Source organism: Pecten maximus, chromosome 2 (assembly GCF_902652985.1).
Source record: "Pecten maximus chromosome 2, xPecMax1.1, whole genome shotgun sequence".
Classification (NCBI taxonomy): Eukaryota; Metazoa; Mollusca; class Bivalvia; order Pectinida; family Pectinidae; genus Pecten; species Pecten maximus.
This window is the reverse complement of record NC_047016.1, coordinates 41,987,964-42,015,283: the sequence shown is the minus strand read 5'-3', so window position 1 is coordinate 42,015,283 and position 27,320 is coordinate 41,987,964. Positions and strand designations below refer to the sequence as shown.

The window sequence follows — 27,320 nt, the reverse complement described above, 5'->3', positions numbered from 1 at the left end:
GAAAGATGGCGTCTTCATTTTGTAAGTATTCGGCTCTCATATAAACTCCCGATAATCTACCATGTGGTATTTATCAACTCAGGGAGTGAAGTCTACCCGATATGTTGACTTAATTGTTTATGATGTACATATACACTTCGCGTTTAAAAAAAATCCGTCTCAGTGGGTCGAGCTTGATAAAGAGTTAATCACAGCAGACACTGGTGTTACCACAGACGTGTGAACTACGGGGTGTCCCTCCGACAATAAAGGGGCTCGTATATTGATGTACCATCGATTTCATGGAATGTTAAGCCGATGCTTGATCCGTGCGATAAAACATTGGTGACGAGGCGATATCCTTTATTTTCACTTTTTCAATTTACAATATTTTGGATGACACCTTGATTTTATTGCTTGTCGATTGTTCGGGCCGATACATTGTGAATGACAACAATGCGGTAATATTGGAGCTTTAACGATAACAGGTTGACAATCAGCTGAAGGCATTGTCAGAACCAGACGTGGACTGGACTGGATTTCGCTACGAAAGGTAACTATATATTTATAATTGATCGTGGAATATAAGTTTTCCAACTAATGTTTTCCTGTCTTAACGTTCAGTAACAGTAGAGTGTATGATCTATACTGAGTCGCCTGTTCGGGGCCGTATACTGCATGAATCGCCTGCTCGCGGCCGTACGTCTTGCTAGCAGTCTATTTAGTTTACAAAGCACTTCTATATCCGGAAGCTTATATCAAAGCAACGTTTTTATCTGAATATATTAATTATTCAGCGCCTTCCAAAGTGTTATGCAATGTAAAGATAACCTATTTCATGTATAAGGCTTCAGTTTTCCTGGTGTGTCACTTTGAACATAGTCCTCGACACGACATTGACGTGACAACGTAATGAATGTATTGACGTATTAAGGAAGGAAAAGAACTGAAAAATAATAAATGGACTAAAAATATCAATCGTAACATCTCGGGTAAATTTCCGTCATTTTTCGGAAATCACGAATAAACACTTCAGATGCCAAACACTATACATGTATATCCAAAATAATGCCGCGGTATATGACCAAGCTGAACTAACGAATAAAAGGATAGATAGCTGAATGAATTATATTGCAACACTAATTCAATCAAATTAATTTTTAGTAATGTTGAATAATAATATTTGTAATCAATGTATTTTATTTTCAAAAGTATTCATTTAGTAACATACATTTGAAAAAGTGGATTTGCTGAAGTCGTAGGGGATGACTGGTTCTTTAGAAATAAAGATGTGATGAACAGCAGTTGTCTTTGATTGGAGTGATGTATTAAATAATAATATTGGACACATTGTAATTCCAAACTGATACAATGTTCCTTTGACGACACCTTACATCAATTCTGACTAATTGAAACATAGGACAACTAACACGTATTTCTCTTTATAAACATAACTGTATAATCCAATCTTAGGTGTGTCAGTGACCTAATGGAACAGCCAAAACAATGGCCAACAATTAATATGCTCTTGGGGAGGGAACTGCATCAGCTGCTTCTATGTGAAGCGACACGGCGGATATTTGACATATTCTAAACATCTGGCTTATTAAGATAAGTTTTGACATTAAGCATTGGCTTTTGAATTCCGTCACTCTTTTTCTATTTTCAAGTGGGAAAAGTTTAAAGTGTTGCTTTCATTTCTCCGAGTAGCAGGAACTATTTTCATCGACGTATTTATTTCCCTCACGGAAGTAAAGTCAGTTTTCTGAAATATAATCGTTATGACTATAAAAATATTTACTGGGATTTGAGAATCAGTATACTGTTTACCAGAGTCTATAAAATGGCGGTTACTTCTGTTAAACGCGCAGCCATATGGGAGTTGGACGACTGGTTCGCCCATTGTTAGTACATGTATAATAATGTGACCAGGTGGGATGTCCTGCTGGACGTGTTCGGCAGTAAGATAGCACTATAAAGTCGCCATCAGTGTATCACAACCTCCCAAAAACCACACGCATGTATCTCGCACACAGGGGAGACTGTCGTTAAATGACAACTGTTGATAGGACGTTAAACATTACCAAACCAAATCAGTCAAACCAAATCAGTCAAACTCGGAGTATATCCGTCGTAGAATGTTAAAGGAAATTTTTCTTATCATTGTCACGTTCTCGACCAATGTACCCGTATTTCCATTCCGTGTGTGTATGTCCAGTTATATCAGTTATTTTGTCTTCAGAAGTCAAACATTAATATAAACTTTATATTTATTTCAAACTACAGTATGAAAAATAATCCACTGAAATCATTTTTGATACACATATGATACAAACTATTTGTTTAAAAAAAAACAACAAAAAAAAAAACAACAACAACAAACAAACAAAAACAAAACAAAAGAACAAAAAACAAAAAAACAAAACAAAACAAAAAACAAAAACAAAATACGTACACATTCATTTTGAAAGCTAACTAGGGAAATACATATTTTTGAAGTACGAAAATGTATTTATACATATTTTGTATATACAAGTGTATATACATGTACATGTATGCAATTGTCTTCTTTACCTTTGTGATAAGGTAAACGTAAAAATATATCAAAGCTGTACTTTGCTATCACATCATTCTGATGTCAGGAAAGTAATATTATAGTTATCTGATGGCTGTCAAGGAATTATAACCTAAATCAAACATTTAAAAATGATGGCCTCCTTGGCCATTTTCTTTGGCACACATCCCAATGATCAGTCGGTTTTAATTATACAGACTGCTATATTTATTATTTTTCTTTAAATTGAAAACTGGATTTCAATTTTCATGAATCGCTGTGATCAAGCAAAATGTTGAGACTGGCTCTTAAATTAAACGTTCACCGGTTTATAATTATGGTTAATATATTGTCAATCAATTATCCATTCCAAATGCAAGGTACGTCGCCTCAATTAAACTATCCTGTTTCAGTCTAACATAGGAAATGTATTGAAAGGTAAAAGTTGTATATCAACACCAGATGACGACTATTGGGAGTAGGCAATAGCCCCATACTCGATTGACACATTGGTACTATGGGTACTCGATAATCACGTGCGAGTTGTCAGTAATAAAAAAAATCTCTCCTACAGAGGTAATCCATTACTACTCATGTTTCAAAGCATAACTTGATCATTCAGATACACAGACTGTAGTCCTCTTTTCTTTATTTCTTTATTATTTACATATTTGAAAAAAAAAACTAAATTGAATTGAAATCCCTGAATAGTAGTTATAATTGTAACACAGTATAAATAATTATATACTTCAAAAACTATTTAAAATGTTTTATTACGATCGTATATTATTCCGGCTGTCCCGGTCCGGTTTGGCTTTTGTGTTGGACCTATATATATAGATGTATTTAATAGGCATCAACACACGCATATTATGGTTCTTATCAAAGACATTTTGTTTATTCTTTATATAGAGAGTACTTCTTATAGAACATTGTCGAACCTGCCACTTACACACACCGTATTATAAGCGTACGGGAATAGGACCAGGCTTCTTATTTGTGTTGCTTTCTTTACTTTGTAACCCTAAATAAATACATTTCTCATCAAGCGACACAACCTCGGCCGTAAACTATCAAATAAACAATCGTTGGGATTTATTCCTCAGCAGGATGGAACCTGTGAAGTAACACAATATCGTTGGGTATTTAATCATTCTTCAGTAATTCTAAACACACAGGCTTCAACGGGAGAGCGATTATATATCTAAAGCACTGTCATACCTGACATCGTGTTTCATATCTAATATTTACGATAAATCCAACGCCCGGGGTATTATAATAAATTGGTAAATTACAGATTTTGTCAAATGCCGAATACATAAAGTTACCACATGTCCTGAAGGAATTAAGTCTATGTTGTATATTCGGATAGACGTTATAGAAAGCTGGGTAAGCTGTTTATAGTGTAACGTTATGTATCTGCGTGCTACCTGTGTTGTATTTACCTGCAGACAGGTAAATAATTGGAGTGATTATCCCCGTATATAGTGGAGGTCATCTAGGGTTTTAGTATATGTAAGGATCTTCCTGGTAAGACATGCGCGACAATGCGTGTCTACCCGGTACCCGGATGTCAAAATGGACCATATCTCAATATACATCTCATGGACATATTTATCGTAGTATATGATATGTGGACTGTTCACATCATAGAAAACCTACTGCAGAGAGACTATTGGTAGACGCTGGGTGTTCTAAACTAAGGCCACATTCGCTTAAACTCAGGTGAGTCGAGACGTAAATTATGGAATGGGTAAATGCTTTTGTCATTATAGATAGTGATTTAGGTTTACAATTTTAACCATATTTAACTAGATACCTGAACTTTAATAAAGCTTCTTTCAATTAATACCGTGGGATGGAATGTACTGCACGTGATACCTGTAACAGTGTAGGTATATATCTGATGATGTGATATATCAATGGAAAAAAATAAGAATATGAACTTCTGAAATATCCAAATCATAAACACTGACATAGCCAGGACTGTCCACTGTCTAAAGAATAATATCATCCTTGGTCATTTTGGCGCTTACATTTTAATCCTTGGTAACATTTACGTTGAGATATTTTGGCGTTGCCTTTTTGTCCTTGGTAAGTTTTGGGGGACGAAATATTCATCCTTGGTTATTATGGCGTTAACATTATCTCCCTGTTATTTCATATTTTGGCGTTCCGTTTTCCCATTTCAATTTTTGGCGTCGCCATTTCCCAAAATTATGTCATATTTTGGCGTTGACATTTTCCTATTTCATATGTTGGCGTTGACATTTTCGCAATGTTATTTCATATTTGGTTCTGACATTTTCAACTGTAATTTCATATTTTGGTTCTGACATTTTCAACTGTAATTTCATATTTTGGCTTTGAAAATTTCCCACTGTTATCTCATATTTTTTCGTTGACGTTTTCAACTATTATTTCATATTTTGGTGTCGACAATTTCTCATTGTTATTTCATATTTTGGCGTTGACATTTTCCCACTCTTTTACCGGTATCTAGTTTATTAGCTTCAGAAATGAATTTCCATATGCACATATTTCTTAAGGATTTTTGACATTTAATAACTTGGTAGCTTTTTAAACAGAGGGATTTAGTATTTCTGTATATATATTGCTCTTTAAATATGTAATTACAAATTAATTAAAAGTGGAATTCATCTTCTGTCCCCCGGTTTAGCGTTGATTACAATGCCCTGATCCTCTAGGTTTATTTTTATATCTACCTGTTCTTATTGCTAAAGAATGTGAAGAAGTGCCTTATCTAGCAAGACATATTCTATAATTAACAGCAATAACATTGAAAGAAATTTGTTCAGCATATGGTTATACAAATAACATTTAGGTAAAGATTTTAAAGCAGCTCGAAGTTACATTGGACGGCCTGAAACATATTCTTAACTGAATAAAAAACTGATCTTTGCTGGCAATACTATAAAAAAATTTTTCCAGCATATGTTTATACAAATAATATTTAGGTTAAGTTTTTAAAGAAGCTCGAAGTCACATCAGACAGCCAGAAACATATTCTTAACCGACTAAAACACCGATCTTTGCTGGCAATACTAGAAACTGTACTGTTCTAGTGGACGACAGCTTAAATATCAATTGTGTTTTGTCAACATCAACTGAAATTGTAGACAGTGAAACAACAGATCAGATTAGCACAGATGCCATATAATTATCAACTCGCCTTCTGTACTCTTATGTGATTTTGATCTAGGTAGTCATCATACATGGTTAATACCCATTAACAAAATAGCAATGGCTCATTAATAACAAACTTTATAACCCATCGATCGCATGCAATACAACTCAAAATGTTTCCAATTTATATTTAGTGTAATAGTAGCAATATCCTAAATTGTCATGTTCATAAGTTAGTTAGTTAATAATACACGTAATTAGTTAGTTAAGTAGTTCGGTAATTAATTACTTTGTTGCATTTGAATAACTTTTATTGGCATTTTTGATTGCGTTAGTTTAGACTTTAAGACTTTCTGCATCATTGCGCCACACAGATCCGTTAGGAGAGCATGTACACCTACATCTCCACAAGTGGGGGTAACATGGCATATCTAATATCTCACAAGGTTTGAAATTCCATATAAACGTCGTATAAAGGAATGCTAATTTCTGAGATAAGTTATTACGTGTGATTGGCTTTCACGCAGGTGTTACTAAGTATATACATATTTGATGGATTGATGCCTGTATAAAAAGATTGGAAAATTATCATATTTATTGAGTTGGCGAGAATAGGGTTATTTAATTTAGACCCTTTTATTATTCGATGGCCGAGAAGATAAATTCGGGATGGCCCATTAAATACTAGTAATTTGCTTAATTCTACATTTTTTTTATTGCCTAAGTAAACTTCAAATATCCGTGTATTTCATTTCACTATTCGTGTTGTCCTATCAAATTAATTTGAATTATGCAAATATATATTCATTCTTTATTCGTAGTTTATCAATTCAGTTATGGCTCAACGAAACGACTGAAGAACAGTATATATCACTACATAATGGCTTCATTTGGTTATTTTGGCCCTCTTTAGAGAAGTTAGTAAATAAAAGTGCTATCTATCTGAACAAATCACGTCCACATGAAGTATTTTCCGTCCCACAGAGTATTTCACGTCAAATAGAATATTTCACGTCAAATAGAGTATTTCATGTCTAATAGAGTATTTCACGTCCAACAAAGTCTTTCATTTCATCGTCAATAAAGCCACATTAAATAAACATACCTTCTATCACATACCGTTGTTGTAGATTTTAATTTCATATAAAATTCAAGCATGACGTTTCTCGATCGAATGCAAGCATAAACGGGCATGATTATGGAGATGAATTGATCATATTTGAATTCTGGCCGTGGGGTCTAAACACATACACAGTAAAGTTTCCTCTGTGTCTAATTAATCACACTTAAGGGTATCTGCCTGGGAAGCATATGTTGCCTTAAAAATGCAGTCGAAACCAGATGTTCAGAGCAAGACCAGTTTCTATAAGTTATGTTGCACGTGAATGCCCTGATCAATATAGACCATATTCACATATCTCTTCCTGATAGTGTTTGAATCAGGATAGCCATACCATACTGTATGTATGGGAAGGCGTTACTAGTATTCGTTATCATTTTGAGCACCATGATGAAAATACATTTTGATAATGGTATATCAGGAGAAGTCGACAATTGTCGTCCGTTTGCCAATGTTATTGCTGCTTTACATGGTATTAAACGTGACCAGATATTGTGTCACTACAGTATCAAGTTACAGTGTATTATATTTTACCGGTGAAATATCATAAAGTAAATTGTATTACATTTTACCGGTGAAATACCATAAAGTAAACTGTATTACATTTTACCGGTGCAAAATAAAGTACAAAGTTATAAATACATTTAAATTGAAAATAGTCAGTTTAAGCACTATACATTTTTATCACAAAACTTCCTGGTGGTAGTATCGTGACAGTACACACTACCAGATATTACCCCTACGATGTATCACTTCACATAAATGTATTACATGCTTTTTAAAGCCACGACCCTGTAATTATTGTCAATAGTAAAAACTCGATAAATATTGATCGTCATTGTCATAGTCTGCTTTATAATTTCCTCAATTTACCAATATAAACATGTTTAACATGCGTTATCACAAAATACATCAAATTTAGGACAATCTACAAAATCTAAATGACGCTTGGTGCTGGGTAATGCTTAAAAACATTGTATCGCCCTTTTATTTAGTATATACATAAACAACATTATACATCAGTTTGACAGTCGCTGTAGATAACCGTCGCGACTAGCTTTTACAAATTAGTTTTAAAGCAAGTATCGATCTATATAAAACTGATAAAATCAGATTATATAAACAGCCCACTTACGTTTTATGTGTAATTTTGAGGACGAATTCGTGATGTCGCATCCGTATAACATAGTTAAACAAAAACAAACAAAAAACCGACTAGCTAAAATATTTATGATATCTGTAAATTTAACAGATATGGAATGTTATGTAATATATTTTGAAGTTATGGAGTATTGCTTTGATCAAAATCACGTAAATTATGTTTCTTATTACATAACACTTCATTGCCTATTTACCTGTAAGTATTAATAGTGCTAATAATGCACCACTATGTTAAGTAATACATTCCATAACGACACCCCACAACAACAGACAGATCCTTTATAATATAATACAAGGATATATTTCCCTATACAAGGATGCATTTCCCCATACAAGGACATATTTCCCCATCCATACAAGGACATATTTCCCCATACAAGGACATATTTCCCCATACAAGGACACATTTCCCCATACAAGGATATATTTCAGTCACTGAATGATGATGACAGACATTACAACTACATACTTTTTGAACTCGTGTCACTAGAAAATGTGTCAGAATATGTTGATATGTAAGAAAAAGATCACTGGATAGCAGGTGAAAATTCAGGCCCATTGGGCCTTTGTTCTGATTTGTCAGTGATTAAACCAATATCCGATCATGTTTCCCTTTTCAGAACAGATCAACATTGTTGAAAATCTTATTAAATTTCGGTTATGTATTCTTTTACACTTGTTTCCCTATGCCGAACTCAAGAGGTGTCATTCTAGGTAGATATATATACATATATTCCTTAAACTAGTTCTGTGGCTATGTGGCGTGTACAGTTAGGTCACCCACATTTATTTACCTATTTCTATAACAGGCACACTTAAGTATTCTTCCTCGCACAACAGAACTTTTAGTTTAAGCTTCTTTTTTATTTAAAGAACGACAACTGAAAATAGAAACAAGTATCGAAGACACTTACGTAAAGAACTATTCTTTCAGCCTCGAGGTAAGTTCCAACATGTTATAAAACGGAAACTTAAACATATATGAATGTCTTTCTTCTTGACAAGGTTTTTATCGATTTTTATAACTCGATCGTTAGTTCTTTGTCTGGAGACAGAGTCAGTGGGTGTCAGGGTAGGCAGAGAGAAACGATTGTAGATGTGTTTATCAGATCAAATTACATTGGTTATTTACGAGAAGCAATATTTTATCTAAACTAGTAAAACAGAGGATAAAAGAATGTACAGAAAGCGTAATTCTAACACAACACCAAATAAATCCGGGATGAAATAGGAACAACATAGAGATTAAACATTATTCTATAAACATTCTTCTTTGGATATTTTTATATAACTATTCTTCAATAAGAATTCTTATTGAAATATTCTTCAAAAAAATAAACATTAAAACTTTTTATGTCAAGGTTATGATACTAGTTGTCAACTTTTAAAAGCGATGGAATACCTATACCCTTTTTCCCTTATATAACATTTTCATCTATCGAAGCATTCATTGCGAGGTCAAATGTTCAGTATAGTAAAACTTAGCCAGTGCTCGAGTGCCAGAGGCATCACCGTTCTTCTCGAAGAAAATATTTTCATAAGTTCTTCAGAACGTGAAAAGCATCGAGACATGATTTGAGTGTTTAAATCTTATACAACTCCAACAATGTCAAAATATGTACTACATCTCTGAGGTGAGAAAGTAAACAATTCGATCTCCTGATCAAATATTAGTGTGTACTGGGATTTAACCTACCCCAGCTCAAGTACCCCTATACTGTCAGTGTTTAGACACTCGAGGTTGGAATGCTAAACGATATACTTGAACATGCAAATTAAAAGAAATATATAATTTGCGATTTCCTTTCCCTAGTTGATATAACCACTCAAGGTCAATAAGTGTATTACCCTACAGACTGAATTTCTGTATGTTTTATGGTGGAGTCGTGTTTGCATTGTCTTGTGTATTTATCAATACACTATATGTGCATGCCTGTGGTGTGAGTGTGCACGTATGTTTGTACGTGTGATGGTGCGTGTATGTGTTTGTGAAACTGTATGTGTATTTTTGCTTGTATGTGTTCGTGTTTAGGTGAGTGCATATGTGCGTATCAGTGTGCGTGTGGGCATGCGAGTATGTGTTCGTGTGAGAGTGCGAGTTTGTGTTCGTGTGAGGATTAGAGTATGTGTTCGTGTGAGAGTGCGAGTTTGTGTTCGTGTGGGGATGAGAGTATGTGTTCGTGTGAGAGTGCGAGTTTGTGTTCGTGTGAGAGTGAGAGTTTGTGTTCGTGTGAGAGTGCGAGTTTGTGTTCGTGTGAGAGTGCGAGTTTGTGTTCGTGTGGGCATGCGAGTTTGTGTTCGTGTGAGAGTGCGAGTTTGTGTTCGTGTGGGCATGCGAGTTTGTGTTCGTGTGAGAGTGTGAGTATGTGTTCGTGTGAGAGTGTGAGTATGTGTTCGTGTGAGAGTACGAGTATGTGTTCGTGTGAGAGTACGAGTATGTGTTCGTGTGAGAGTGCGAGTTTGTGTTCGTGTGGGGATGAGAGTATGTGTTCGTGTGAGAGTGCGAGTTTGTGTTCGTGTGAGAGTGCGAGTTTGTGTTCGTGTGGGGATGAGAGTATTTGTTCGTGTGAGAGTGCGAGTTTGTGTTCGTGTGAGAGTGAGAGTTTGTGTTCGTGTGGGAGTACGTTTATGTGTTCGTGTGAGAGTGCGTTTATGTGTTCGTGTGAGAGAGTTCAAGTATGTGTTCGTGTGAGAGTGCGAGTATGTGTTCATGTGAGAGTGCGAGTATGTGTTCGTGTGAGAGTGTGAGTTTGTGTTCTTGTGAGAGAGTTCAAGTATGTGTTCGTGTGAGAGTGCGAGTATGTGTTCTTGTGAGAGTTCAAGTATGTGTTCGTGTGAGAGAGTTCAAGTATGTGTTTGTGTGAGAGTGCCTGTGCGTGTTCGTGTAAGAATGCGTTTATATGTATGTGATAAGGACCATAATAGGATGCATACGTATAATTCTATTTGAGTAATCTACATACATTGTCTCTGTCATAATAGGTATATACTTATATTTTTACTGTGTATATACATTGTAAAAAATTGCATTAATGCGCCACATACATAGAGAATATTTAAAAGTGTCCTCAGTAATACCAAATATATTTCACAAGTATGACTAATATTTTGACATAGCGTAGCAAGAATGAAAAATATTACAAAAATATTAGCCACACGAGTTGATATTGGTATACGTAATAATTTTACTACAGTCAATATATTTCATGAATTTTGATAAATTTTCAGTCCGACTTTGTATTATTGGCCTTCCTTATTTTTTTGACAGTTTATTAGAAAGTCGCACAAATTCGTTCTATTGAATTTTGTCATTTTAAAAAATACAAACTTAAGTTGGTTCGAAGCATCGTGGATGAATCCATAATTACGTAGAGACGTTGCGCGTGTCTATGCTTCAGTTGTGGCTGGCTCGTGAAACTGCCTTATGCATCATGGATAATAATTTTGTCATGTGATTGTCTGTTTACTCTTTTCTCGTTTCTGACACACCAAGTAGGCGTATGTGTGGCAGAATCCGAAATAAAGTCTTTTCATTTTATAACTTATACTGCGAATTACTTCACACATTTGGTATCAACAAAAAGCTCATAACTTAGGAAATCCATGAAAGATAGAAACTATTAGATATTTCACGAAAAAAACAAACAAAAAAACAAAACAAAAACAAAAATAAACTGAGCATAATTACGCGGAACCATCTTTAAATATATTCCTTACAAGATAAGTTTCACTTTGCATTTATACATTTTTGTACCTTTCTTGTGTTATATGCATTAATTGAGAGTAGTGGACATAGTATTTGTGTGTAATGATAGTCTAAACCTATATCGTGTACATACATTTGATATCCATGGGTCAAGCTGCTCCAAAGTGGACAATTGTATGAATAGTGCTCAACCATATGTACTTATGGAGGGGGGATCTTAAAATCTTAGTGTGTATCTACAGAAACGCTGACTACCTTACACATATTGACATGGTGAAATCCAATTTATATCGTATATCTGTGTACATTCGTTACTGTTTGACTTCGAAATACAAATCCTAGTTCAATATGTAAAGAACGTTGATCTAAACATGAAATTTCCAAAACAGACTCAATGTCTATTGGGGTATACAACATATCCATTTTAATATTTAACAAAGAGCTATATTGTATAAAGATTAATAATAATTACAGGTCAGCGTAGCAATTTTGTGCAAACCGTGAACAATAAACTTGTCGTGTTAGATTTGTTCACTCGGTAAATACTGAACGAGACATAGTCGTACCAACTTCGCTGACATAATGCCTACACAAAATTACTTGTTTAAAGCCAGATCTATCGATTGGTAAACTGTGGGTTAGATGAATAGATGTATGTGACTTTATAGTGGCCATTTTTTGTTCCACCTCACTCTGCCTCGCATGCATTTCTCATTTGTCAAAGGTGTCGTTAACGTTTTACAAATAATGTCGAACAAAAAGAAAATAATTTTTGTGCAACATCATAGGACATTGATTTCTCTCATTTTTATTGTTCTGCAAATAAATCCCGGTATTTGTTTTCATGTGAAATGCCTACTGAAGTACTACAGATTTATCATATGAGAGGCGGCCACCTCTGTAGTACCTAATCATACCGGCCTACTTAACATCATCGGAGGCTTTTTGCTGTCCTGTTAAACACTTACTACGTGGTTTGATCTTATTCAAAAGAATAATTTGAAAATTAATCGATAAATAAGTTCTTTATGGAGACAGATTCAAGCAAATGTGATAATGACTATGTTATGTGGTGTACACTTTTCGAAGCAGCTCACTACAGAGTTTAACACTAGAACCATCGTCATCTTGTTCAATACTACGAATTACGCATAAGGAATATTATGTACGGTTTTAAGTAAGCAACAAGATCCTCAAACACCTAACAACAATCGTCAGAGACACAGGTATATATAGCTGTAAATGACACGGGTTTGGAATGACAGTTTTGTAAGATAAGTATAATGTCAGTGATAAAAAAACCCTGACACCGTATTTAATTCTATTTGTATTTACAGGGAGAGATTGGCAGACGTTCCGAGGATCTGGGAACCTGACCGAATACACATTTACCCAAGTTGGAATGTTAACTGTGGCCTCGGAAGACCTAGCGCAGAATGGACTTTAAATCCATTAACCTATATTACGACTATTTTGTAAAATTAACTTCAATTATATAGAAGACGACTTCACAAAAGATAAGTCAGTGCCATTGCTCAACAGGACGAGTCGAGAGGTGTCTCCGATACGTATAACAGCTTTATATCGGGACGTATGACGTCATACAGTTTCTGTAGCGATGCATTGATATCGTAGTTTCATTTTCTGGTCAACCGGATACAACATATATCCTGTCAACTTTGTGTGACAACCGTCTGATATCAGTGTGTAGTTAGATTACTCCATTAGTGTTCATTATGGATGAAGGACGTCTCGGCTTCGTTCGAAAGCGTGAAAATAATCACCGGAAATACGTTTACATTGTCAATGACGTCATAAAATCAAAATGGGGTGTATTGGACGAGCACATAGCAAGAGAAAAAATACAACACTCCTTAGATTGGGAAAAATCAACTATGTCTGTCCGGCGAATTCTCATTCGTCAGAAAGTCTTAAAACAGTGTATGAAAATGCGGAGGGACGGAGTGGCAACCAAAGTTAAAGAACGCATGCTCGGTTATTATGGCGGGAAACCAATTCATGCTTTCACTCGCGACATCGATCAACAAATAGCAGATAATCATCCTAGACTTCGCAGAATGAGAAAGGTTAGGAAACAAATCCAGGAAAGTATAGTAACTGGTAAAATTCTGAAACCTGTCGAAATGTCACAAAGAATGAACAATTACTTCGAAAAACATTTCAAAGAGGAGGAAAAGGAAACAAAGAAACCGGAAAAAGATGAAGACGACGACGATGATGTACAGAAAAAAGACATTTTCAGCAGACATAGAGGGGCTTTACCACCAATCCGTGGTTTGGTTAACCCTTTTTATAAAGTAGTGAGAGATGATGATACTAAGCCTAGTGAAACCAGTAATCAAGAGAGTGGACAGGAGTCTGTTGACCGACTGGTCGTGGAAAAGGAACAGGAAAAACCAGAGAAAGAATTGAACAAACACGTACTGCTACCAAAGATTAAGGAGAAGGAAACATCGACCGCTAGAACTGTCAGTCCAGAGAAATCACTTCCAAAAGATCAATCGTTACGACTAGAGAAGAAGGTTCTCTCATACTGCCTCCAATTACCCTCACAAAGGAAATGGTAGGGAAGACGACACGCGCGTGACAGATGTGTGGGGGAATGTATTACTATTGCCAAAGACAATCGGTAAAAAACGTTTTAACCAAGCTTATTATTGACTCTTTTTAAGCAGCAGTGGATACCGCTTTGTATTATACAGAATAAATTAATGTATAACGTGTTATATCCCAAAAATATTTAAACGATATAGATGTTTGTTTATTTAAATTTCAGTATTGTATTGTTTATTATGAAAATTTATTCCTCAATCTCACTGAAGTCACAAAATGATTTTAAAAACCATTGCTGTGATACGACTCTCGACAGAGTACGTTTACGCTTGATAAATATTAATGTTATGAAAAAATAAAAAAAATACTTCCTTTTATAATGATTTAAATGAAGTTGATTGAGTTGAATAAAGTTAAAACTTTCGGCCCAATGTTAGAATCGAATGAAAAAAATGCTGTTTATATTTTTATATGTTTATGTTTTTTTCATTTAGCACTTAATTTCTTTTAAAAAACCAAAAACGAAATGTCACACGTTTCAAAAATATAGATACTTGAGCAGTCACATTTTTTCAAAATCAAATGATAAACAAGATCAAATCTGTTAAAATAGTACATCCCTTGAAGCCGATGACCGCCTTATATTCCGAATGCCCTATAGTACGAAGGCATTTTAGTTCTATGGCCCAATAGTCCGAAGTCCTGATAATCCGAAGGCCCGATGTTCCGAAAACAGATAATATTGCAAGGTGGATAAATGGTTATATACATGTATGAATGGTTTCCCATTGAATATGACATGTTTATCATTGGTATAACAGAATATATATACGAATAAATGAAATTAAAAGAGGAAAGAAAAAAGTCTTTGTGCTAAAAAAGCCCAGGGATCAGTACCTTATCTTTGACGTCGTGTCCTTGCAACGTCAAGCCTCACAAGACGGCACTGTTTTGAATCGACTGGTCAACGCAATTGTATCGTTTTCTGATAAGAAAAAAGCCTCCAAGTGAGCATTGTATAAAAAATGAATATTGATATAAAGCAAAATAACCATATTTTCTACCATCGCTTTTTGCGGATGCCATGCATCATTTTTTTCTGTTTTTTTTTTTTTTTATACGCGCAACTTCTGTTGGTTTTTTCTTTATCAATGAAAATTTCCTTTGAAGCATTTGTCATTGGATTTGGACACTTTGGAGTAATGCTGACTTAAAATCATCATTCATCAACATTGACTTTCTAACCTGTATTAATATTTACCTATTTTCGGGCTTTCGGTTTAAGACTCCAATTTCGTCCTTCCCCAACTCCTGATCACTTGAGAACTCGACGGACGAAACAAAATTATTGTTTTTTCCTGGTACATCCTGCACCAATCAATAAATCCAGACTTCCAAATACAAAAGCTAAGAAGCGGTCGTAGGGTGAACGTGTCTAATCAAAGGGTAAACGTGTCTTATCAAAGGGTAAAGATGTCTAATCAAAGGGTAATGGTGTCTAATTCAGGGGTAAACATGTCTAAACGAAGCGTTAATACGTAATCAAATCGTAAACTTGTCTCACCAAGCAATGATGTTGAGCGTTGCATTGTATGTCCATTTAATAGAAATGTCGTCTGAAACTGGAGTGCAAATTGTACAAAACTGTGTAAAACACATAAGACATGGAATAAAGAAGACTATGATAATGATTGTTTGTTGTTTTTGTTTAATGTTCTATTAACAGGATCATTTAAGGACGTACCAGGTTTTGGAGGCGGAGTACCAGGAGAAAAAACCATCGGCCTACGGTCAGTACCAGGCAATTGCCCCACGATCTCGCGACCCAGAGATGAATGGCATGATAATGACGGTACACAATTAGGTCAAAGGAACATCCTTTTTATTTTTTGCACGATTAAAAAAATGGATAATTAAGGCATGTTCACATTGCAAATGAAAAACACGTTACTGCATTTTAGTTTCTCTTGACAATGGAGAAATGGTCATGAAATCCTCTTGGCAATATTTTTGGAAGAAAGCAACACGAAAATACTCTCAATCATTTTAATCAAAGAAAATCCATCTTCAACACATAAAAAAAATGAATAGGAGGAGATTTTCTAGTTTCTTTTACAATCCCTGTATTGACTCATTATCATAATGATCATACAAAAAAGCAAATTAATTTGAAGTGAAGCGCAATCAATCATTAAAATATTTTCTAAATTGCTGACCAAACAAGTAACTCGGATGGAAAACAATGTTTGCTAGGACTGTGATACATAGCCGAAAACTCATATTAAATACATTTCACACATATACTCATAGTTATTGTAGAGACGAACTCAATTGGGTTACCTTAAATCCACATTTCAATATACATAATCAAAGTAGATAAGAAGTAGAATTTTATAATCACAGTGCAGCGGAGTTTAAAACTAGCTTATTCAAATTAGAGAAAAAGAATGAGTCAATGATTAAAAGGTGTCTTAGACGTCAGGCAACATATGTTACAGTGAACCGTCTGAAAACTGCACCATGGTTATTCTTGGTAAGATATTGACAGTGTTTGGAGGTGACATTTGATTGAATTGGATTATTTACCTTATTCACCTTGCATGCTAGAAATGGGTTCTTCTCGTCCACTCCTTTCTTAGGGACCGTTTTGCATCGTTTTAAAGTGATTCAATGTGCATTTTATGCTCTAGTTTTATTTTTGAAGTATTTATACTGAATTAATACAGTGCAAATTACGAGAATATCTATGATATCCCATCAACAATTTGATTCATTTATTTGACTCGTAAACATTGTTGTTTTCCCCAACACTTATTTTTGGAAGTAGCATTTTTCAATTAACGCCATTCGTGAAATCCAATACTTTCGATTTCGGATTTATAATTGGAGAACTCTTGTGTCGTCATAGCTCGCATTGGCTCCCTAGGCGGTCCCATATCGAGCCCTATTATAGACATAATGGCCTTCAGCGCTGCGACATTTCCGCCCAGAATAGACCCTGTAAAGAGTAGATAAACTAAAGAATGATCTTTATTGGTTTATTTGTGGTCGAATAAGTAAATCAGCATGTGTTGTCTCTTCTCCCTTGTAAATATGGATGTCAGGCTATGTCAGTGATAGAGTTTATTCGCACTTATACAAACCAAAATTTTTGACAAAGTATTTCATCTTCTAAAACTCATTCCAAAGCTCTAGTTGATATTTAATATTCTGACGCGTCAGGCAGTGATTCAAGTTTTAAAAATCAGGAGGCCACCAAGAAGAAAACATTATTTGTTATTCCTAATTAGTACTAAAACATTAAATGTCACAACGATCGTTTCTTTTGTTCGATCAACTATCGTCAAATAAACACAAGCTGTTCAATTAACAATTTAACACATGTTAGCAAATAGTAACATGACCTCAAATGTCTGTCAATTGTGCAGATAGAACAGAGTCGAATTGTAATGATTCATTAATGTCACGACACCGCCGCTTCTTTCACTAAGAAAGAAACTGCAAGAAAGCTTTGCGTATCTGTAGCTAACAATGGGCGGATACACACAATCTTTTTTCACACTTAGTCAACTATAAACGTTTGTTATAATGAATTGTTATCAAACGCCTACATGACGGATATGAAGAAATGCAACACATGACCAGCTATCCGTGCATCCATTGTTCATAGAAAATCAGATTCTAACTTATATTTGTATTTTATATACAGTAGTCCCCCGGTATACCGCCCCCGTTTGTAATGTCACCCCGCATAACGCCATATTTGTGCAAGGAACATACATTTTTTTCTGCTATATAAAACCCCATTAATACCGCTATACCCCGCATGTAAATATGACATCATCATGGGGATTTGAAATGTTTTAAAAAGAACAACCGTCCCCGCTACAGTGTGACCAAAAGTGTGTCATTAATTGTAATAAAGATATTAATTATCAACATATTTCTATATATTTAAAAATACCTTCTAAATGGTATATGGCTACATGTGTCATGAAACTAGTAAAATGTTAAAGGAATTTTTGTGTTCGCGACAATATAGGGATATTAATTGAAAAGAAGTATAACTGAAGTAGTTCGCCCCCTTTATTCATTGTGGTGTGTGAGAAAAAGGCGAAAATGTAATGTAACCGATAAAGGTAAGGGAACGAACTCCTACATTTTAATACATCAGAATCATAAATGCTTGACTGACTAAACTTTGGGAGGAAACATGAAGTTAAATGGGTGAGGGATAATCCAATACACATAGACATATGTACACATCGCTTTGTGTCTATCTGATAAAGAAAAAGAACAGTGTCTGATTGTCTTGATTATTAAGACGATTTAAACTGCGGGCAAATTGAATGCTTGCTTACCATAACGGTAGAGGATCCTACACACCCGCTGTCCATGTATCTGTTCATTTCGTGCACTAGTGATGTCCCCATCTTTCAGCATCTGCATCATTCGGTTGTACAGGTCTGGCATGAAGTTGTGCAGACTACCTACAGCCCCGTGAGCCCCGGTCACCAGACCAGCCATCAGTTGCTGCAAAGTATATACAAAAAATATTATAGGACAGTGATCATTTCTTTTTATCTGTAGTTTTGCCACTGGTGGATTTGATATCTATTCAAATTGCGTAAAAACCGTTTTATGATGTGATTTAAACTAAAGAACTCAATTATATTGTAATTTTCAATTTCATAAATTTTGTGGGCAATATTCGTAGATAGAATATTTTCCTGCTTTCAAAATGTAGTCGACAGGTGTTATTCCTAGATCGGCAAGAGTAAACATGCATCCATGTACAAAGACATAATCATGTTCAGAAGACATTATATAAAACAGATTGTGCCAATAGTCAAGGTATGACTTTTTAGTGTCTGCTTTCCCAGCTTACAATGTTTCCCATGTTCTTTTGAGACATTTGTTCTTTGTACTGTCTGTTATTTTCCAAATAGAACTTATGTGAATTTGGCACATAATCAAGCAAGATACAAAGTCTGAATTATCCTGTTGAAAATCTAATATTTATAGCGTACTAGTATGTAGCTGCAATGACACGTAACTACTACAAAAGGTCTACCAATAAAACCTCTAATATTGTCACTAACAGTATTCGTGCTATAGATATAAACTCTTCGTTAATACCATCAGTTTTTAATTTTATAAAAAGGTAACCTACCTCATCGCATCCATACAACAAATTGAAGCGTCCATCCTCCAGAAATCTACACCCTATCAAGTCTACCAGGTCCTTGTCAGAGAATTTCACCCCGGCCATGTTAGGAATTTCTTCTTTAGCACTAACCAGGAAGTCTTCCATATTCACTACGAAGGTCAAGATTGTTTAAGAAATGAAAAGTCTGTATTGAAGTATTAATAAGTATTTCATTAAGACTACTTCATATGTTGGATTTCGGATTAAGATATGACAAGTAAAGAGTGACATTTGTTTTCAATGAGTATCTTGTGTTGAGAATGACAGAACTCGTCAATACAAATATGGTGCCATAGTTGAAACATTTGCCTTTCAATAATGTAATATCGGTTGCTATAAAACTCCTGTCAGATCAAACCATATACAACTCATCTTGGGACTTGAGTTAACATAATGCGATGGTTGTTAACTGCTTAAATGTATAAAGGAAATGGATGATAAATATCAACAAAATCGTGACGAACTTCAAATTAGCTCCAATTGCATTTATGATAAGACCAACCTGCAATGCTTGTGTGATCCTTCCTTATATAATGAAATGGACATGATGAACATAGGAGACGATAAAGACACGACATGGAAAAGACACGACACGATAAAGACACGACACTATAAAGACACGACATAATAAAGACATGACATGGAAAAATCACGACACGATAAAGACACGATACGATAAAGCCAGGACACGATAAAGACACGACATGATAAAGACACGACACGATAAAGACACGACATGATAAAGACACGACATGATAAAGACACGACACGATAAAGACACGACATGATAAAGACACGACACGATAAAGACACGATACGATAAAGACACGATACGATAAAGACACGACATGGAACAGACACGACACGATAAACACACAGCATGATGAAATACTCACGATAAACATGCGACATGATAGGAAGATGGTAGTAGTAAAAGGGCAGGTTAGGGGCTTCATCAGCAACCGCCTTGCAGTACCGCACCAGAGCATCTGAAATAGTGTGCATTGGTATTTTATACACCCCTTGATAATGGAAGCCATTCAGGACATCAATAAATAAATGCGTTTCGTATAATGTTTATTCCTGGTATGGTATTTAACGCTGTGCTTTAAAAAATCTTAAATTGAGTTGTATAATTGTTCACTACGATTGGTGCTGTGACAACTTCGGAATACTTCATCATTTATCATACCTATGTTGGTTGGCTTGAAGAACAATGGCGGAAGCGTTGCTATAGCATCAGCTCCAGCTTTTACAGCATGACGAGTCTGAATGGTAAATATATCGTTATATTTTGTCTGCAGCTATCGTATACATGCCTGATTTTGTAGATTTTTACAAATTATTTGATTTATTTCATTGTAATCTGAGAGAAACACAACCATGTTTCCCTACCAGAGGGAAATCAACGTGTAATATTATATTTGATTATAGTATGCGTTTGATTTTCCTTAACTTTATTCATAAGCTATATTTTGAACTATTTCGCGGCTAAAATGACTATTGCACGGTCACGTGTGAACTATTCAACACCTGTGACGTTTCGAAATTTAGTCCGACCCTAAGTCACCAAGATGTTAATACTGCCAGGCGACTTGAAAGTGAAGATTTCAGTGATTATAAGTAAGTTTTAGATATTATGTAATAAAATAAGGATTCCATGATACATTTGTATACTATGTAACACAAGTATCACCTTACCAATTCAAGACTATCCGTCATGTTCATGCATCCAACATGGAGCATCACTGATAACCTGTCGTACAAAAAGATGGATTAAACATACAGGGATACGCATAGTCCGAGTTTCCTCTGGCCTACCAGACATGGTGTCAGGGCCAGAGGAAACTCGGGCTGGGATCCGCATTGATATCCTCTGTTGCTAGGTTAAAAGCCTTTATATATATATATATATCAAATTATGCAACACAACACTGCATCAATATTTACATTCAAAAGCATCAACGTCAATCTATATCTAGTAAATTTAAGAAATCTGTCGTTGTGAAACTTAATTATCATGATCAAAACTTTAAATATTTTAACAATTTAAACAATTTTTAAACAATTTTTAAACAATTTTAGCGTGCAGAACAAGTTAATTCAAACATTCAATTACTTTAAGTATTACGGTCTTGATTTACAGACTTTGTTTTACATGATATCAAAAAAGTCATATCCAATGTAATATCAAAGGAAGATACAGCGGACAGTAATACAGAACTTAATATTGACAGAGTATAGTTGACATCTATGTTTAACGCACCGCTTCTTTGATACATCGATCCATTTCTCTGCGACTGTCTTTCGCTCCTGGAGAGTTAAAGATTTCCCTTCTCCTGTGGTCCCATTAACTGTTAAAGCATGTAAACAAGATGAATTAAAACTCTACATAATTAGAGGAAGAGAAAACCATTGTTGATTGCTTATAGCGCAAGGTGCATTGTGGCAAACAGAAGATTGTGGTCAGGCCTCATGGTTTTGGATTTTAAGTAGTAATAAGTTAATCGTATACTTTGATTATATCTAAACAAAAGTATTTTCTGAATGTTTGTAGTAACTTATGACATATTTAACCCCTGAATCAATTTCGCCAAATTTTCTGGAAACTTCATAACGCAATACACTCATATGTTGTTTTCGTTCTATGTCTAATAGACAAGTGACAGGCATATTCTGTACCTTGTTGTGAATGCCCTTCTGAATGAAATCATCAATTATATTGCACAAGGCAATGAATTGGAACAAATGCAAACGAGAATATAAGTACATAATACTTGCCTTACATTGTAGTCCTTCAAAACTATAAGATGAATCGCATTTCTTTATTTGCTTTTTTTCTCCTTTTTTTCTGTAATATTTGCTTTTGAACCAAGTACTATATTGAATGCTACATTATGTGAATATTAACATTTAATATTAAAAGTAAAAAGTAAAAGTTTTCGCAACTGGTTTCAATGATTTTTCAATTTACCCGTAGTGAAAAGTTAAGAAAGGCAATCATTAAATGAGTATATTTAAATCTAAAAGAAGCAAGTGACTTTACTGATAACCGGTAGATACCCGTCACACGAGGACATTTTATCCTTTTGTTGCTTCCTGAAATATTCCAAAACTCACGCAGAACTAACAAAAACATACCGTATATATGACGAATATTATGCTTCAGCAGATGATCACAATATGGTTCTATCTTTGATAAGTCCAACTCCCTAACAAAATGAACAAAATATATAGGTAGTACTGTGGAATGTTATAAAGCAATGTAATATTTAAGTCTGTGCATATAATATAATATTACAACATGCATTTTGATAATCAATTAACTTTAAAATGGTTTGTAATTAAAAGACTGGGACTTACGTCAGTTTTCAATCATCGCTAGGGTAGGCGAAGCTGCTACTTAACAGTGCTAGGCTAAGACTCATTCGAATCTAAGAGTCGTTTTCGAAAATTAATCACACCTTCAGATATACAGACAACTCTCCTCTCTTCCATCTCACTCTCTCATTTCACCCCATTATACCCACTGTATTTCATTTAAACATATTTTATTGATAATCAAATGGATTGAACATCAGGCTAAGCCTATATTAAAGTTCTCTCCATAAATTATTACATTTATTTCAAATAATTAGTATTTGGTTATTAGTCAAGAATGGAAATTACAGTATATATATATATAGAAAGAGTATTTGTGAATAATATATAACGATAATCTTATGTATTTTCTTTTTCTTTATAATAATTTTGAAATTATTGTTAAATATTTATGAGAACTCGTTTACTATGCAGGAGAGAGACAAGTGCCTGATCAACAACAGAGTTTCTGACTATAATGTCCATCTGGTAAATACCAGTAGTCTTCTACTCATGTGTTGACCAAACACGCATCTCCCTACCGCATATAAACTGGTACCATATAAGAATTTAAAATAAAACATAAAATTGTATAATTCTGATTAAGTCCAAATCAAATAAGATTATCAATTGAGATTGTTCATAGGAAGGAGATAAATCAATTATACATAACTAGCAAGTCACCACATCTCACCCAACTTTACCCTGTAAGGCATGTAATAAATATAATGATGCTTAGTTAAGAGGGTTACAATCACATTGACACTATTCACTTTTGTTTATGAGTATTTTCCTCATCATTAAGATCATCTGATCCATTTAGTAAAATATTAAGACTAAAGTATTGTTGACTATGTAGGGATTCCCTAAGAGTGTCCCTATGTATGTTATACTGTGGACATAAGAAGAAGAAATGGTATGATGTTTCTAACCCAATGCCACAACTGCAATCAGGGGAATCATTTAGATGATCTTTAAATAGATAATAGTTTAACTGGCTTGCACCATTCCTTAATTGACATAAAATTATATTATCATGTCTAGTACCATGATTTTTGAAGATAGCTGAAGTAGTATTATTATTTACACTGTTGTTAGATATCATCTTTTCAAATACTCTAATGGAAGGTGCGTTAAGGATTTCAATACTAAGATCATTAAATTCACGGAACATAGACGGAAAGTAGCTATTATTATAATTTTCACTGTGGCATAGTGGAGGGTTGAAAGTCCGAGTGGTTCTGAGAGGATAATTATGTTCATCAATATTATTTTTAAAATTGCTGATGATATCAGATAGGTAGGTAGGTGTACTTTGATGTAGTATCTTGAACATAAGAAGAAGTTTATGTTTTTTACGTCCATTCTCAAGCTTTTCCCATCCCAATTCTTGATAGATTACATTATGTGATGTACCCTTTCGAAGTCCAGTAATGATTCTCCCAGCTTCAATTTGTATAGATTCTAGTAAATGTTTGGCCTGTTGTGAACAGTTATCCCAAATTACATCTGCATATTCAAGTATTGGTCTAATAAAAGATATAAAAATAGTAATAAGAGATTTTCTGTCAACTTTGTGTTTAAGATATTTCAGAATATTAAGTCTCTTATAGGCTTTATCATGTATGTTTTGAATATGTTCGTTCCATGTACCATCAGCAGATAAGGTCACTCCTAAGTGAGTGTGTGAGTCGCATGTCATTATTTCAATATTATCAAACTTGAGGGTTAGGGGTAATTTATTTCTTTTTGAAAAGAGGACTGATTTTGTTTTAGTTGGATTGAATTTAACATCCCACTTCTGGGCCCATAAGTTAATATTTTGTAAATCGAGACTTAATGATTCCTGTGCAGTTATCTTATTATAAGTGTCAATAATAGAAAATAAAGATGTATCATCAGCAAATAATTTCATGTAATTGGTTATATCTTTTACTATATCATTAATATATATAAGAAAAAGAAATGGACCCAATACTGATCCCTGAGGGACACCTGCTTTAACTGATTTGAAAGATGAGTACCCACTGTATTCATGATCAATTTCCTTTTTATTCTAGTCAGCAGAAAGGCCATTAGGCCGTAATAGCGGACGTAAAAACCCGTTAAATAAATAAATAAATAAATAAATAAATAAATAAAGTCAGCTTTAGGTTGCAAGAGCTTGTATTAGAACGGATGGAAATTGTCGGATTTGCCATATATGTTGAATAATGACAAAGATAAGTGCATGCCTGTTAAAATTGGCCGTCTTTTGTGTGAGATATAACTATACAGTTTCAAGATAAGATATTTACCTATTATCATCAAATGGGGTAAAGACTGCAGGTACCAATCCTTCGACCCAGTAATCTGTTGTCTGTAAAGAGGAATGATAATACTGTATACTGGAGACTTACCTTGACATCTGTCACATTGGTGGCAACAAGACATACCAAATCAGATGACATAACGTGCATTTCAACTTCGACATGAACTTCGCTCGTAAGCCTTATCTTTGAGTAACAGCTCATTCTACAGCGGACTTCAAATGTTTGGATTTCCTCTTTCCTTTCTATTTCATCTGTCGTCAGTATCGTTCTTTATTAGCATAATCCATCACAACTTCAACACAAACGTGAAAGATGCACTCATGCACGCCCTCACACATATGTTCATTTTATATCACAATCACCGTTAACAATATAATATATATATATATATGATAACTGTCTGGTCAACCACGAATAATATAAACTTGAACAAACTGAATTTAAGCTGTCCTAATTTATACCTTAATGGCAAAAAAATAGAATTTGAAAAATATTGATATCAAGAGAATATATACGCAATATCACGTGAAAATCTCGACCTGTGTATAAAGGCAACCTGTCTGTAGTGACCTTTTTCTGTTTCCCCTTCAGCGGTCTTTATAGACAGGTTGACTCTATATCCTACAGCTTTATAAATCAGAGTTATAAACCAAAACTTCACGATGGATAATTACGCAGAAAATAAGTTACTGTATATTTCCTTCAATTCGTTTTTTCTTAGAAACAAAATAGAATATAAATAAATAAGATAGAGTAAAATAAAGACTAAAACGTGAACAATAATTTTAAGCTTTGGTAAATTCATGCTTTGTCTTTTAGAAAAGTACCCCAAAAAACGGGGAAAAAACAAAATGCAAATGACATCAATAAGCCACTTATGATAACAGATACCTACATCATACCTATTCGTGGTACTTACATACTACGTGCACCCATATATCCCATATCATGTCTATATTTACAATACATATGTCCTAGATACCCCAGATGATCAGTAAACAAAAACTTGATAAGTAAAGTGAACTGTTGTTCTATATATATTTATCACAATATCTATTATATCTCTATGTGACAAACACATGTCAAATATGCAAAATGGCAACAAATGAGTACAAAGACAATTTATATTCAGCTGAAAAACATGTTTGAGATGTAATATTGAATATCTTGTATGGTGATCCCTTGGTTTTCAACTTACCTTAGCCATTGTCAGGTCACGTTGTAAACTGGCCTCCCGCTGATAGTACAGATAGTCTATCTGGCCGGCGATCGGGGCCCCTACTTTCGCGATATCACGTTCAGCATAACTTATGAGACGATTTGTCATAATTTGAAAAAACGGCCTGCTTACAAGGGAAGTGGTTTGCAATACAAATGACAATACAAAGTATATCTACGTTTATATGGATTACATGTCGTAACAGTACTTTGATGTGAAAATGCAATGTTGACTCTAAAAAGTTCTCGTTGATCACACCAGCGTAGTTTAGGGCCAATTCTTCCCTGTCCGGTTACAGCGACCGAGTTTATTTTGAATGCGAATTGGTGGTTATTTTGATTATTAGGAAGGAAAGCTACTTTACTTAGTACAAATGTTATTCTTGTATATATTCTTGTATTCATAACATCTGACTAAATTTTGAAAGAAATATTATGAATAAACTGACATTCATTGACATTCTTCAAACTATTAATTATGCAGTCGTTTATAACTATCAAAGATGACTTGAGATATTCCTATTAGAGCAGTGTAATATTATCCACATTTATATCCGTGAAACCGTGATACATTTATACAAAGTAGTATCCGCGTTAATATTTATTCCGTGGAACCGATATATATTATTAATACATGTAGCATCCACGTTAATATTTCATTCGTGGACCAGTGATATATCCATGTCTATATTTCATCCATGAAACTGTGATAAACTCATACAATATAGCATCCACGTTTATATTTCATCAGCACGCCCATGATTTTCCCCACTACAGCATCTAACTGAAATGGCATAATTGGCCTCTGAGATGTTATATAAAATTCAACAATAGACTAATTAAGTGTACAGTATTATAGACGCTTTGGGTTGACGTCACACCTAATTATCAAACTTAATTAACTGATGTAAATGTATTTTATAATACATGTATATTCAAGTAAAAAATAGTAAGTGAAAATGTTTTCAATGTTTACCACC

At 34.4% G+C, this 27,320-nt stretch overlaps 2 protein-coding genes across 5 annotated transcripts; one reads left to right on the top strand and one right to left on the bottom strand.

The window, feature by feature from the left end:
* Window positions 1-179: 179 nt before the first annotated feature.
* Window positions 180-15,932, top strand: LOC117322129. Of its 4 annotated transcripts, none has more exons than XM_033876896.1 (3): window positions 180-532; window positions 8,835-8,902; window positions 13,005-15,932. In XM_033876896.1, exon 3 carries the CDS (start codon window positions 13,404-13,406, stop codon window positions 14,253-14,255), a length of 852 nt encoding a protein of 283 aa, XP_033732787.1. In that variant the 5' UTR covers window positions 180-532; window positions 8,835-8,902; window positions 13,005-13,403; the 3' UTR covers window positions 14,256-15,932. The 4 variants fall into 4 exon arrangements, with proteins under 4 accessions (XP_033732787.1, XP_033732786.1, XP_033732785.1 ...); XM_033876894.1 differs by lacking the exon at window positions 180-532 and adding an exon at window positions 4,044-4,258; XM_033876895.1 differs by lacking the exon at window positions 8,835-8,902.
* A 176-nt stretch (window positions 15,933-16,108) lies between these two features.
* On the bottom strand, window positions 16,109-26,533 carry LOC117322128 (N-acetylneuraminate lyase B-like). Its single transcript, XM_033876892.1, has 10 exons — window positions 26,321-26,533; window positions 25,108-25,169; window positions 22,592-22,662; window positions 21,717-21,804; window positions 21,152-21,206; window positions 20,643-20,718; window positions 20,347-20,439; window positions 19,415-19,560; window positions 18,603-18,774; window positions 16,109-17,239 (listed from the first exon to the last, which is right to left on the bottom strand). The coding sequence occupies exons 1-10, from the start codon at window positions 26,447-26,449 to the stop codon at window positions 17,079-17,081; spliced, it is 1,053 nt and encodes a 350-aa protein (XP_033732783.1). The 5' UTR covers window positions 26,450-26,533; the 3' UTR covers window positions 16,109-17,078.
* Window positions 26,534-27,320: the final 787 nt, after the last annotated feature.